At 45.6% G+C, this 14752-nt stretch overlaps 1 protein-coding gene across 8 annotated transcripts in view; it reads right to left on the bottom strand.

The window, feature by feature from the left end:
* exoc6 (exocyst complex component 6) overlaps nucleotides 1–14752 on the bottom strand; it is a 146528-nt gene that overhangs the window by 65351 nt on the left and 66425 nt on the right. For 4 of the 8 annotated variants that reach the window (XM_090217887.1, XM_090217884.1, XM_090217890.1 and 1 more), the window contains exons 7-11: nucleotides 13263–13442; nucleotides 7998–8066; nucleotides 4723–4806; nucleotides 1732–1896; nucleotides 188–259 (exon numbers count right to left, since the gene is read on the bottom strand). In XM_090217887.1, coding sequence (XP_090074013.1) covers nucleotides 188–259; nucleotides 1732–1896; nucleotides 4723–4806; nucleotides 7998–8066; nucleotides 13263–13442 — 570 coding nt within the window. Of the gene's footprint in view, nucleotides 1–187; nucleotides 260–1731; nucleotides 1900–4722; nucleotides 4807–7997; nucleotides 8067–13262; nucleotides 13443–14752 lie in introns of all 8 variants that reach the window. The other 4 variants (XM_090217886.1, XM_090217891.1, XM_090217888.1 and 1 more) reach the window with 1 other exon arrangement.

Genomic DNA, 14752 nt, shown 5'->3' with positions numbered 1-14752 from the left:
CAGAACACAGAACACGGAACACAGAACGCAGAACACAGAACACGGAACACAGAACACAGAACATGAAACATGACATAATACAGAACGTTAACAGACAACAACAGCTGCTTCACTCATACCTTATAAGAGCTCTAGGTTTAATTCATACTATCTTATCACCCAGTCTGAAGAGCTGGACAAGACTCACCTGTAATGTGTCTGCAAATATGACAATGAGGTTCTTCAGCTGCAGCACCAGGTCAGGATCGCTGCAGTAGGACTGGAAAGGAAGGGGGGGGGGGGGGGGGGGTTTACTGGGTTACTCCCAGCCTTCTGGGTGAGGTAAGGGTTTATCTAGAAGCCTTGGTGTCAGGAATGGTAAGGGTTTATCTAGAAGCCTTGGTGTTAGGAATGTTAAGGGTTTATCTAGAAGCCTTGGTGCTAGGAATGGTAAGGGTTTATCTAGAAGCCTTGGTGTTAAGAATGATAAGTGGTATCTAGAAGCCTTGGTGTTATGAATGATAAGTGGTATCTAGAAGCCTTGGTGTTAGGAATGATAAGTGGTATCTAGAAGCCTTGGTGTTAGGAATGATAAGTGGTATCTAGAAGCCTTGGTGTTAGGAATGGTAAGGGTTTATCTAGAAGCCTTGGTGTTAGGAATGGTAAGGGTTTATCTAGAAGCCTTGGTGTTAGGAATGATAAGTGGTATCTAGAAGCCTTGGTGTTAGGAATGGTAAGGGTTTATCTAGAAGCCTTGGTGCTAGGAATGGTAAGGGTTTATCTAGAAGCCTTGGTGTTAGGAATGATAAGTGGTATCTAGAAGCCTTGGTGTTAGGAATGATAAGTGGTATCTAGGCCCTTGTTCCTGGCAGGCCATCCCAGTGAGCAGCATTGAGCAGGGCTCCACTGGTCTAATGAAGACCTCAGGGCATTGCAGCAAATGGGGACAGACTGGCCTCATGGGGACAGACTGGCCTCATGGGGACAGACGGGCCTCATGGGGACAGACTGGCCTCATGGGGACAGATTGGCCTCATGGGGACAGATTGGCCTCATGGGGACAGATTGATGGGGACAGACTGGAACAAGAACAGCAGTTGAACTAGTGTGACTATGGTAACAGGGTTGTGAGCTCAAAGGTGTGGAGAAAGAGGCATCAGGGGCGGTTGGACATCAGCCAGGGATGATGGTGGTGATATCCCAGAGCTGGGACTCACGGGGTCTCACAGCCTGGGTCCCAGGGGCCAACAAAGGCCTGGTCAAACCCTACTGCTAGGGTTAGTGTGACTGCTACCCTGGTCCTCTCTCACTGATAAGATACTTTAGCCCCCTGCTAGGACACTTTCAATGGCAAAAAGACACAGGGCTGAGCACTCAGACCTTGTCGAGCCAGGCCACTCACTCCCCCTCACATCCAGGGCTGTGTTAGCTGTACTCACAGAGTGTGTGTGTGTGTACTCACAGAGTGAGTGTGTGTGTGTGTACTCACAGAGTGTGTGTGTGTGTACTCACAGAGTGCGTGTGTGTGTGCGTGCTCACAGCGTGTGTGCGTGTGTGTGCGCTCACAGCGTGTGTGTGTGTATGTGTGTGTGTGTGTGTGTGTGTGTGTGTGTGCGTGCGTGCGTGCGTGCGTACTTAGAGTGTGTGTGTGTGTGTGTGTGTGTGTGTGTGCGTGCGTGCGTGCACTCACAGAGTGTGTGTGTGTGTGTGTGTGTGTGTACTCACAGAGTGTGTGTGTGTGTGTGTACTCACAGAGTGTGTGCGGAGCACGGCAGTGATCTTAGACAGGGCCATGTTCCACAGTTCATCAGTAAAGGCTCTGGTCAACAGTCCCTGTGTGGAGTGCAGAACGTGGTCCTCCACCAGGAAGAAGCCTACGATCTGATTGAAGTACCGCCGGTAACCCTCCACGGTCTCCTGCTGGACCAGGAAACAAAACAAATCACATTATAGAGACAGAGGTTTGGAACTACTGATCAGGGGATGAACAAGAGTAGGGAGAGACAGAGACAGATAGAGGAGGGGAACAGATAGAGGAGGGGAACAGATAGAGGAGGGGAACAGATAGAGAGGGGAACAGATAGAGAGGGGAACAGATAGAGGAGGGTAACAGATAGAGGAGGGGAACAGATAGAGGAGGGGAGAGACAGAGAGAAATAGAGGGGAACAGAGGGAGGAGGGGAACAGAGAGAGGAGGGGAACAGAGAGAGGAGGGGAGAGACAGAGAGAGACAGAGACAGAGGTTTGGAACTACTGATCAGGGGATGAACAAGAGTAGGGAGACAGAGAGAGACAGAGACAGAGGTTTGGAACTACTGATCAGGGGATGAAGAAGAGAGGGGAACACAGACAGATAGAGGGGGAACAGATAGAGGAGGGGAACAGAGGGAGGAGGGGAACAGAGGGAGGAGGTGAACAGAGAGAGGAGGGGAACAGAGAGAGGAGGGGAACAGAGAGAGGAGGGGAACAGATAGAGGGGGAACAGAGGGATGTAGAAGGGCTGGTTGTGTCCCTCCTCACCATGTTAGACTGGGGAACAGATAGAGGGGGACAGATAGAGAGGGGAACAGATAGAGAGGGGAACAGATAGAGAGGGGTACCCTCCTCACCATGTTAGACTGGGGAACAGATAGAGAGGGGAACAGATAGAGAGGGGAACCCTCCTCACCATGTTAGACTGGGGAACAGATAGAGAGTGGAACAGATAGAGAGGGGAACCCTCCTCACCATATTAGACTGGGGAACAGATAGAGAGGGGAACAGATAGAGAGGGGAACCCTCCTCACCATGTTAGACTGGGGAACAGATAGAGAGTGGAACAGATAGAGAGGGGAACCCTCCTCACCATATTAGACTGGGGAACAGATAGAGAGGGGAACAGATAGAGAGGGGAACCCTCCTCACCATGTTAGACTGGGGAACAGATAGAGAGGGGAACAGATAGAGAGGGGAACCCTCCTCACCATGTTAGACTGGGGAACAGATAGAGAGGGGAACAGATAGAGAGGGGAACCCTCCTCACCATGTTAGACTGGGGAACAGATAGAGAGGGGAACAGATAGAGAGGGGAACAGATAGAGAGGGGAACAGATAGAGAGGGGAACCCTCCTCACCATGTTAGACTGGGGAACAGATAGAGAGGGGAACCCTCCTCACCATGTTAGACTGGGGAACAGATAGAGAGGGGAACAGATAGAGAGGGGAACCCTCCTCACCATGTTAGACTGGGGAACAGATAGAGAGGGGAACAGATAGAGAGGGGAACCCTCCTCACCATGTTAGACTGGGGAACAGATAGAGAGGGGAACAGATAGAGAGGGGAACCCTCCTCACCATGTTAGACTGGGGAACAGATAGAGAGGGGAACAGATAGAGAGGGGAACCCTCCTCACCATGTTAGACTGGGGAACAGATAGAGAGGGGAACAGATAGAGAGGGGAACCCTCCTCACCATGTTAGACTGGGGAACAGATAGAGAGGGGAACAGATAGAGAGGGGAACCCTCCTCACCATGTTAGACTGGGGAACAGATAGAGAGGGGAACCCTCCTCACCATGTTAGACTGGGGAACAGATAGAGAGGGGAACAGATAGAGAGGGGAACCCTCCTCACCATGTTAGACTGGGGAACAGATAGAGAGGGGAACCCTCCTCACCATGTTAGACTGGGAACAGATAGAGAGGGGAACAGATAGAGAGGGGAACCCTCCTCACCATGTTAGACTGGGGAACAGATAGAGAGGGGAACAGATAGAGAGGGGAACAGATAGAGAGGGGAACAGATAGAGAGGGGAACAGATAGAGAGGGGAACCCTCCTCACCATGTTAGACTGGGGAACAGATAGAGAGGGGAACCCTCCTCACCATGTTAGACTGGGGAACAGATAGAGAGGGGAACCCTCCTCACCATATTAGACTGGGGAACAGATAGAGAGGGGAACAGATAGAGAGGGGAACCCTCCTCACCATGTTAGACTGGGGAACAGATAGAGAGGGGAACAGATAGAGAGGGGAACCCTCCTCACCATGTTAGACTGGGGAACAGATAGAGAGGGGAACAGATAGAGAGGGGAACCCTCCTCACCATGTTAGACTGGGGAACAGATAGAGAGGGGAACAGATAGAGAGGGGAACCCTCCTCACCATGTTAGACTGGGGAACAGATAGAGAGGGGAACCCTCCTCACCATGTTAGACTGGGGAACAGATAGAGAGGGGAACAGATAGAGAGGGGAACCCTCCTCACCATGTTAGACTGGGGAACAGATAGAGAGGGGAACAGATAGAGAGGGGAACCCTCCTCACCATGTTAGACTGGGGAACAGATAGAGAGGGGAACAGATAGAGAGGGGAACCCTCCTCACCATGTTAGACTGGGGAACAGATAGAGAGGGGAACAGATAGAGAGGGGAACCCTCCTCACCATGTTAGACTGGGGAACAGATAGAGAGGGGAACCCTCCTCACCATGTTAGACTGGGGAACAGATAGAGAGGGGAACCCTCCTCACCATATTAGACTGGGGAACAGATAGAGAGGGGAACAGATAGAGAGGGGAACCCTCCTCACCATGTTAGACTGGGGAACAGATAGAGAGGGGAACAGATAGAGAGGGGAACCCTCCTCACCATGTTAGACTGGGGAACAGATAGAGAGGGGAACAGATAGAGAGGGGAACCCTCCTCACCATGTTAGACTGGGGAACAGATAGAGAGGGGAACAGATAGAGAGGGGAACCCTCCTCACCATGTTAGACTGGGGCTGCAGCACCAGCCTGGCCTGTTTTTTCCTCTGTTTCCTGTAGTAGTTCTCAAACGTCTCTCTGTCACCCTGGAAACACAGAACGAGCCAGATGGTGATGACAGGAAGTCCAGTGGCCGGCAGCGGGAGAAAGTTGGCCGACATTCGGCAAATTGTCATTGGTGAACCATTTAATCTACATACAGTTCTCTGTTCCCTCTCTATAATCTGTTACGACCAGAGGGGACCGTTCAGTAGCCTTCATCCTAGTTTCTAAAAACGACATTGTTTAGGAGCGCAAGGACGGAGAGTTATTGTACACGCGCACTTCACAGAGTAGTCGTTCCCTCACAGAAATATACAAATAATGCAGATGTTATTGGTCACATGACCAGCCCTTAACCAACAGGTGTAGACCTCACAGTGAAATGCTGACTGACCTCACAGTGAAATGCTGACTGACCTCACAGTGAAATGCTGACTGACCTCACAGTGAAATGCTGACTGACCTCACAGTGAAATGCTGACTGACCTCACAGTGAAATGCTGACTGACCAGCCCTTAACCAACAGGTGTAGATAGACCTCACGGTGAAATGCTGACTGACCTCACAGTGAAATGCTGACTGACCTCACAGTGAAATGCTGACTGACCTCACAGTGAAATGCTGACTGACCTCACAGTGAAATGCTGACTGACCTCACAGTGAAATGCTGACTGACCTCACAGTGAAATGCTGACTGACCTCACAGTGAAATGCTGACTGACCAGCCCTTAACCAACAGGTGTAGATAGACCTCACGGTGAAATGCTGACTGACCTCACAGTGAAATGCAGACTGACCAGCCCTTAACCAACAGGTGTAGACCTCACAGTGAAATGCTGACTGACCAGCCCTTAACCAACAGGTGTAGACCTCACAGTGAAATGCTGACTGACCAGCCCTTAACCAACAGGTGTAAACCTCACAGTGAAATGCTGACTGACCTCACAGTGAAATGCTGACTGACCAGCCCTTAACCAACAGGTGTAGATAGACCTCACAGTGAAATGCTGACTGACCTCACAGTGAAAAGCTGACTGACCAGCTCTTAACCAACAGGTGTAGACCTCACAGTGAAATGCTGACTGACCAGCCCTTAACCAACAGGTGTAAACCTCACAGTGAAATGCTGACTGACCTCACAGTGAAATGCTGACTGACCAGCCCTTAACCAACAGGTGTAGATAGACCTCACAGTGAAATGCTGACTGACCTCACAGTGAAAAGCTGACTGACCAGCTCTTAACCAACAGGTGTAGATAGACCTCACAGTGAAATGCTGACTGACCAGCCCTTAACCAACAGGTGTAGACCTCACAGTGAAATGCTGACTGACCTCACAGTGAAATGCTGACTGACAAGCCCTTAACCAACAGGTGTAGACCTCACAGTGAAATGCTGACTGACCAGCCCTTAACCAACAGGTGTAGACCTCACAGTGAAATGCTGACTGACCAGCTCTTAACCAACAGGTGTAGATAGACCTCACAGTGAAATGCTGACTGCCCAGCCCTTAACCAACAGGTTAACTTTACAGTGAAATACATAATTACAATCCCTTAACCATCAATGCAGAGTTTAAAAGTGAGACTTATTTGCAAAACAAAAAAGGAAATAATTACACAACAATGACGTGGATACAGGAAGTACCAGGTAATAACATGGCTATATACAGGAAGTACCAGGTAATAACATGGCTATATACAGGAAGTACCAGGTAATAACATGGCTATATACAGGCAGTACCAGGTAATAACATGGTTATATACAGGAAGTACCAGGTAATAACATGGCTGTATACAGGGAGTACCAGGTAATAACATGGCTATATACAGGAAGTACCAGGTAATAATGTGGCTATATACAGGAAGTACCAGGTAAAAACATGGCTATATACAGGAAGTACCAGGTAATACCATGGCTATATACAGGAAGTACCAGGTAATACAATGACTATATACAGGAAGTACCAGGTAATAACATGGCTATATACAGGAAGTACCAGGTAATAACATGGCTATATACAGGAAGTACCAGGTAACAACATGGTTTTTACAGGAAGTACCAGGTAATAACATGGCTATATACAGGAAGTACCAGGTCATAACATGGCTATATACAGGAAGTACCAGGTAATAACATGGCTATATACAGGAAGTACCAGGTAACAACATCGTTTTTACAGGAAGTACCAGGTAATAACATGGCTATATACAGGAAGTACCAGGTAACAACATGGTTTTTACAGGAAGTACCAGGTAATACCCACTTCACAATAACAGCACTTACAGCTGACTGGAGCAGTTCTAGCAGGGCAAAAATTAGATGAACAGTTGGAAAGGTGGCATCCTATGACGGTGCCACGTTCAATATCACTGAGCTCTTCAGTAAGGCCATTCTACTACCAATGTTTGTCTATGGAGATTGCATGGCTGTGTGCTCAATTTCACAGACCTGTCAGCAACGGGTGTGGCTGAAAAAGCCAAATACACTCATTTGAAGGGGTGTCCACATACTTTTGTGTGTAAATACCCTCCCTCCCTCCCTCCCTAGCCCCTCAGTCAGAAGTCCCTGTCATTAGGGCTGATATTCAGAGGAAAGCTCTCTCCTCTCTTAAAGTGTACTACTGTTGACCAGAGCCCTATTCCCTATATAGAACACTACTGTTGACCAGAGCCCTATTCCCTATATAGAACACTACTGTTGACCAGAGCCCTATTCCCTATATAGAACACTACTGTTGACCAGAGCCCTATTCCCTATATAGAACACTACTGTTGACCAGAGCCCTATTCCCTATATAGAACACTACTGTTGACCAGAGCCCTATTCCCTATATAGAACACTACTGTTGACCAGAGCCCTATTCCCTATATAGAACACTACTGTTGACCAGAGCCCTATTCCCTATATAGAACACTACTGTTGACCAGAAACCTATGGGTCCTGTAGTATCCTTAAAGGCTTCTTAGAGTTACGACTCATGAGTACGGTTTAGTATTTAATTGTAACTTTAAATTACATTCTCCAACGCACCTGGCTTAAGCTACCTGAAGCTTTCTTAATCACAGTTATATAGGCAGACACAGGAAATAGCTACGGATAGCGGGAAGCAAAGTCTTGAGTCAATACTGCCATCTATTGGTAAACACAAATATAGCAGGTTACTAAAGGTCCTATATCAGGAATAGGGAGCCGTTTGGATGGCACGTTAAGGAACAGTAAATAGTGTACATACCAGAACGGTGTAGATGTGGAGACATCTGTAAACAGGAGAGAAGTCCACCAGGTCCTGGGCTGTTAATACCTGGGAGGTTAAACCACGTTACGTTAGATAACACAGTCAGGAGGTTAAACCATGTTACACAGTCAGGAGGTTAAACCATGTTACATTAGATAACACAGTCAGGAGCTTAAACCACATTACGTTAGATAACACAGTCAGGAGGTTAACCACGTTACGTTAGATAACACAGTCAGGAAGTTAAACCACGTTACATTAGATAACACAGTCAGGTGGTTAAACCATGTTACACAGTCAGGAGGTTAAACCATGTTACATTAGATAACACAGTCAGGAGGTTAAACCATGTTACATTAGATAACACAGTCAGGTGGTTAAACCATGTTACACAGTCAGGAGGTTAAACCATTTTACATTAGATAACACAGTCAGGAGGTTAAACCATGTTACATTAGATAACACAGTCAGGTGGTTAAACCATGTTACACAGTCAGGAGGTTAAACCATGTTACATTAGATAACACAGTCAGGAAGTTAAACCACGTTACAGTAGTGAACCACAGTCAGGAGGTTAAACCACGTTACATTAGTGAACCACAGTCAGGAGGTTAAACCACGTTACATTAGTGAACCACAGTCAGGAAGTTAAACCATGTTACATTAGTGAACCACAGTCAGGAAGTTAAACCATGTTACATTAGTGAACCACAGTCAGGAGGTTAAACCACGTTACAGTAGTGAACCACAGTCAGAAGGTTAAACCACGTTACAGTAGTGAACCACAGTCAGGAAGTTAAACCATGTTACATTAGTGAACCACAGTCAGGAAGTTAAACCACGTTACATTAGTGAACCACAGTCAGGAGGTTAAACCACGTTACAGTAGTGAACCACAGTCAGAAGGTTAAACCACGTTACAGTAGTGAACCACAGTCAGGAAGTTAAAACATGTTACATTAGTGAACCACAGTCAGGAGGTTAAACCACGTTACAGTAGTGAACCACAGTCAGAAGGTTAAACCACGTTACAGTAGTGAACCACAGTCAGGAAGTTAAACCATGTTACATTAGTGAACCACAGTCAGGAAGTTAAACCACGTTACAGTAGTGAACCACAGTCAGGAGGTTAAACCACGTTACAGTAGTGAACCACAGTCAGGAAGTTAAACCATGTTACATTAGTGAACCACAGTCAGGAGGTTAAACCACGTTACAGTAGTGAACCACAGTCAGGAGGTTAAACCATGTTACAGTAGTGAACCACAGTCAGGAAGTTAAACCATGTTACATTAGTGAACCACAGTCAGGAGGTTAAACCACGTTACAGTAGTGAACCACAGTCAGGAGGTTAAACCACGTTACAGTAGTGAACCACAGTCAGAAGGTTAAACCACGTTACAGTAGTGAACCACAGTCAGGAAGTTAAACCATGTTACATTAGTGAACCACAGTCAGGAGGTTAAACCACGTTACAGTAGTGAACCACAGTCAGGAGGTTAAACCATGTTACAGTAGTGAACCACAGTCAGGAAGTTAAACCATGTTACATTAGTGAACCACAGTCAGGAGGTTAAACCACGTTACAGTAGTGAACCACAGTCAGGAAGTTAAACCATGTTACATTAGTGAACCACAGTCAGGAAGTTAAACCATGTTACATTAGTGAACCACAGTCAGGAAGTTAAACCATGTTACATTAGTGAACCACAGTCAGGAGGTTAAACCACGTTACAGTAGTGAACCACAGTCAGGAGGTTAAACCACGTTACAGTAGTGAACCACAGTCAGGAAGTTAAACCATGTTACATTAGTGAACCACAGTCAGGAAGTTAAACCACGTTACAGTAGTGAACCACAGTCAGGAGGTTAAACCACGTTACAGGAGTGAACTACAGTCAGGAGGTTAAACCATGTTACAGTAGTGAACCACAGTCAGGAGGTTAAACCACGTTACATTAGTGAACCACAGTCAGGAGGTTAAACCACGTTACATTAGTGAACCACAGTCAGGAAGTTAAACCACGTTACAGTAGTGAACCACAGTCAGGAAGTTAAACCATGTTACATTAGTGAACCACAGTCAGGAAGTTAAACCATGTTACAATAGTGAACCACAGTCAGGAGGTTAAACCACGTTACAGTAGTGAACCACAGTCAGGAAGTTAAACCACGTTACAGTAGTGAACCACAGTCAGGAAGTTAAACCATGTTACATTAGTGAACCACAGTCAGGAAGTTAAACCACGTTACAGTAGTGAACCACAGTCAGGAGGTTAAACCACGTTACAGTAGTGAACCACAGTCAGGAGGTTAAACCACGTTACAGTAGTGAACCACAGTCAGGAGGTTAAACCACGTTACATTAGTGAACCACAGTCAGGAGGTTAAACCACGTTACAGTAGTGAACCACAGTCAGGAGGTTAAACCACGTTACAGTAGTGAACCACAGTCAGGAGGTTAAACCACGTTACATTAGTGAACCACAGTCAGGAAGTTAAACCACGTTACAGTAGTGAACCACAGTCAGGAGGTTAAACCACGTTACAGTAGTGAACCACAGTCAGGAAGTTAAACCATGTTACATTAGTGAACCACAGTCAGGAGGTTAAACCACGTTACAGTAGTGAACCACAGTCAGGAAGTTAAACCATGTTACATTAGTGAACCACAGTCAGGAAGTTAAACCACGTTACATTAGTGAACCACAGTCAGGAGGTTAAACCATGTTACAGTAGTGAACCACAGTCAGGAAGTTAAACCATGTTACATTAGTGAACCACAGTCAGGAGGTTAAACCACGTTACAGTAGTGAACCACAGTCAGGAAGTTAAACCATGTTACATTAGTGAACCACAGTCAGGAAGTTAAACCACGTTACAGTAGTGAACCACAGTCAGGAAGTTAACCTCTTGAACCTCTGGGGGCAGTATTTCATTTTTGGATGAAAAAGGTTCCCGTTTTAAGCGCAATATTTTGTCACGAAAAGATGCTCGACTATGCATATAATTGACAGCTTTGGAAAGAAAACACTCTGACGTTTCCAAATCTGCAAAGATATTGTCTGTGAGTGCCCCAGCACTGATGCTACAGGCGAAACCAAGATGAAACTTCAAACAGGAAATGAGCAAAATTTCTGAGGCGCTGTTTTCCATTGTCTCCTTATATGGCTGTGAATGCGACAGGAATGAGCTTACACTTTCTGCCGTTTCCCCAAGGTGTCGGCAGCATTGTGACGTATTTGTAGGCATATCATTGGAAGATTGACCATAAGAGACTACATTTACCTGGTGTCCTGCGTCGAAATTGGTGCGCAAACGCCAGGTGCAACTATTTTTCCATTTGATAGAGAGGAGAAACCAGACTTCCACGAACGTTATATCATCGAAGAGATATGTGAAAAACACCTTGAGGATTGATTCTAAACAACGTTTGCCATGTTTCAGTCGATATTATGGAGTTAATTTGGAAAAAAGTTAGGCGTTTTGATGACTGAATTTTCAGGTTTTTTTGGTAGCCAAACGTGATGTACAAAACGGAGCGATTTCTAATACACAAAGAATCTTTTTGGAAAAACTGAACATTTGCTATCTAACTGAGAGTGTCCTCATTGAAAACATCTGAAGTTCTTCAAAGGTAAATTATTTTATTTGAATGCTTTTCTTGTTTTTGTGAAAATGTTGCACGCTGAATGCTACGCTAAATGCTACGCTAAATGCTACGCTAGATATCAATACTCTTACACAAATGCTTGTTTTGCTATGGTTGAAAAGCATATTTTGAAAATCTGAGATGACAGTGTTGTTAACAAAAGGCTAAGCTTGAGAGCTAGCATATTTATTTCATTTCATTTGCGATTTTCATGAATAGTTAACGTTGCGTTATGGTAATGAGCTTGAGGCTATCAATAGGATCCCGGATCCGGGTTTGCTCGTCGCAACTGACCATGTTACATTAGTGAACCACAGTCAGGACTCAGGAAGTTAAACCACGTTACATTAGTGAACCACAGTCAGGAAGTTAAACCACGTTACATTAGTGAACCACAGTCAGGAAGTTAAACCATGTTACACAGTCAGGAAGCTAAACCACGTTACGTTAGTGAACCACAGTCAGGAGTCAGGAAGTTGAACCACAGTCAGGAAGTTAAACCACGTTACGTTAGTGAACCACAGTCAGGAGTCAGGAAGTTGAACCACAGTCAGGAAGTTAAACCACGTCACAGTAGTGAACCACAGTCAGGAAGCTAAACCACGTTACGTTAGTGAACCACAGTCAGGACTCAGGAAGTTAAACCACATTACATTAGTGAACCACAATTAGGACTCAGGAAGTTAAACCACGTTACGTTAGTGAACCACAGTCAGGAAGCTAAACCACGTTACGTTTGTGAACCACAGTCAGGAGTCAGGAAGTTGAACCACAGTCAGGAAGTTAAACCACGTTACAGTAGTGAACCACAGTCAGGAGGTTAAACCACGTTATGGTAGTGAACCACAATTAGGACTCAGGAAGTTAAACCACGTTACGGTAGTGAACCACAGTCAGACATTTTGGGGATATAAAGAAGTAATGTATCGAACAAAATGACCATTTGTGATGTTTCTGGCACATTTTGGAGTGCCAACAGAAGAAGATCTTCAAAGGTAAGGCATGAATTATATCGCTATTTCTGTGTCGCACCTGGCTGGTTGAAATAAGATTTTCATGTGTTTGTATGCGGGGTGCTGTCCTCAGATAATCGCATGGTCTGCTTTCGCCGTAAAGCATTTATGAAATCTGACACTGCGGCTGGATTAACACCAAGTTTAGCTGTATTTTGATGCATAACACTTGTATGTTTTATGATTCTGTTAAAGGAGACAAAGGATTCTGCCAGTCCGTGGTGAGTAATCGCAGTCCTGAAGTTATTTTTGGTCATAAGAGACGATAGCGGCAACATTGTGTACAAAACAAGTTACAAACAAATGCAAATAAACAAAACAAAAAAACACAATCGATTGGGGACCTCGTAAAACGTCAGCCTTCTTCTCCGGCGCCATTGTACAATGTAGTGAACCACAGTCAGGACTCAGCCATTCACTCATTCCAACAGTTTCATGATCCCTTTGGCTTTTCTTGTAAATAATATACAGGGTGCCTTCACATTAAGTGTGGATAACTTCAACGTGTTGTTTTAATACTGGACCAAAGAGTATGAAAAAGTACAAACTATGAAAAAGAGGTCTGAAAAGTTACTTTGAAGAAGAGTCCTCTCTCACCTCCTCCTCTGATTGGTCCTCCTCCACTCCCTCCTCCTCCGGTTGGTCTACTCCCTCCTCCGCCGCTAGGCCGTTGTGCTGCGTTGGCGTCCGGCCGTTCAGGGAGTAGACTGGCTTGGTGTAGCCCATACCACTGTCATGCTTCTGAACCGCACTGTTAAACGTCCTGTGCTGCTGAGCCTGGGAGGGACAGACAACACAGTCAGACCTCTCTCCTTCTCAGAGGACACTTACAAAGCTTCCTAGCATAAGATTTTTGTTCATTTTCAAAAAAATAAATATTTTGCCTTTATTTAACCAGGTAGGTCAGTTGAGAACAAGTTCTCATTTACAACTGCGACCTGGCCAAGATAAAGCAAAGCAGTTCGACACAAACAACAACACAGAGTAACACATGGAGTAAACAAACATACAGTAGAAAATAATAAAAATAATACACACACACACACACACACACACACACACACACACACACACACACACACACACACACACACACACACACACACACACACACACACACACACACACACACACACACACACACACACACACACAGTGTGCAAATGAGGTAGGATAAGGGAGGTAAAGGCAATAAAATAGGTCATAGTGGCGAAGTGATTATGATATAGCAATTAAACAATGGAATGGTAGATGTGCAGAAGATGAATGTGCAAGTAGAGATACTGGGGTGCAAAGGAGCAAGATAAATAAATAAATACAGTATGGGGATGAGGTAGATAGATGTGCTATTTACAGATGGGCTATGTACAGGGCTATGTACAGGTGCAGTGATCTGTAAGCTGCTCTGACAGCTGGTGCTTGAAGTTAGTGAGGGAGATATGAGTATCCAGCTTCAGTGATTTTTGCAGTTCGTTACAATCATTGACAGCAGAGAACTGGAAGGAAAGGCGGCCAAAGGAGGAATTGGCTTTGGGGGTGACCAGTGAAATATACCTGCTGGAGTGCGTACTACGGGTGGGTGCTGCTATGTTGACCAGTGAGCTGAGACAAGGCAGGGCTTTACCTAGCAAAGATGACTTGTAGCCAGTGGGTTTGGCGAACAGTATGAAGCGAGGGCCAGCCAACGAGAGTGTACAGGTCGCAGTGGTGGGTAGTATATTGGGCTTTGGTGACAAAACGGATGGCACTGTGATAGACTGCTTCCAATTTGTTGAGTAGAGTGTTGGAGGCTATTTTATAGATGACATCACTGATGTCGAGGATCGGTAGGATAGTCAGTTTTACGAGGGTATGTTTAGCAGCATGAGTGAAGGATGCTTTGTTGCGGAATAGGATGCCGATTCTAGATTTAATTTTGGATTGGAGATGCTTAATGTGAGTCTGGAAGGAGAGTTTACAGTCTAACCAGACACCTAGGTATTTGTGGTTGTCCACATATTCTAAGTCAGAGCCATCCAGAGTAGTGATACTGGACGGGCGGGGAGGTGCAGGCAGCGATTGGTTGAAGAGCAGGAATTTAGTTTTAC

The sequence above is a fragment of the Oncorhynchus mykiss genome, chromosome 23 (assembly GCF_057628025.1).
Source record: "Oncorhynchus mykiss isolate SJ-2025 chromosome 23, ASM5762802v1, whole genome shotgun sequence".
NCBI classification, from domain to species: Eukaryota; Metazoa; Chordata; class Actinopteri; order Salmoniformes; family Salmonidae; genus Oncorhynchus; species Oncorhynchus mykiss.
The sequence above is the reverse complement of the archived record's forward strand: the minus strand, read 5'-3'. Positions and strand labels throughout refer to the sequence as shown.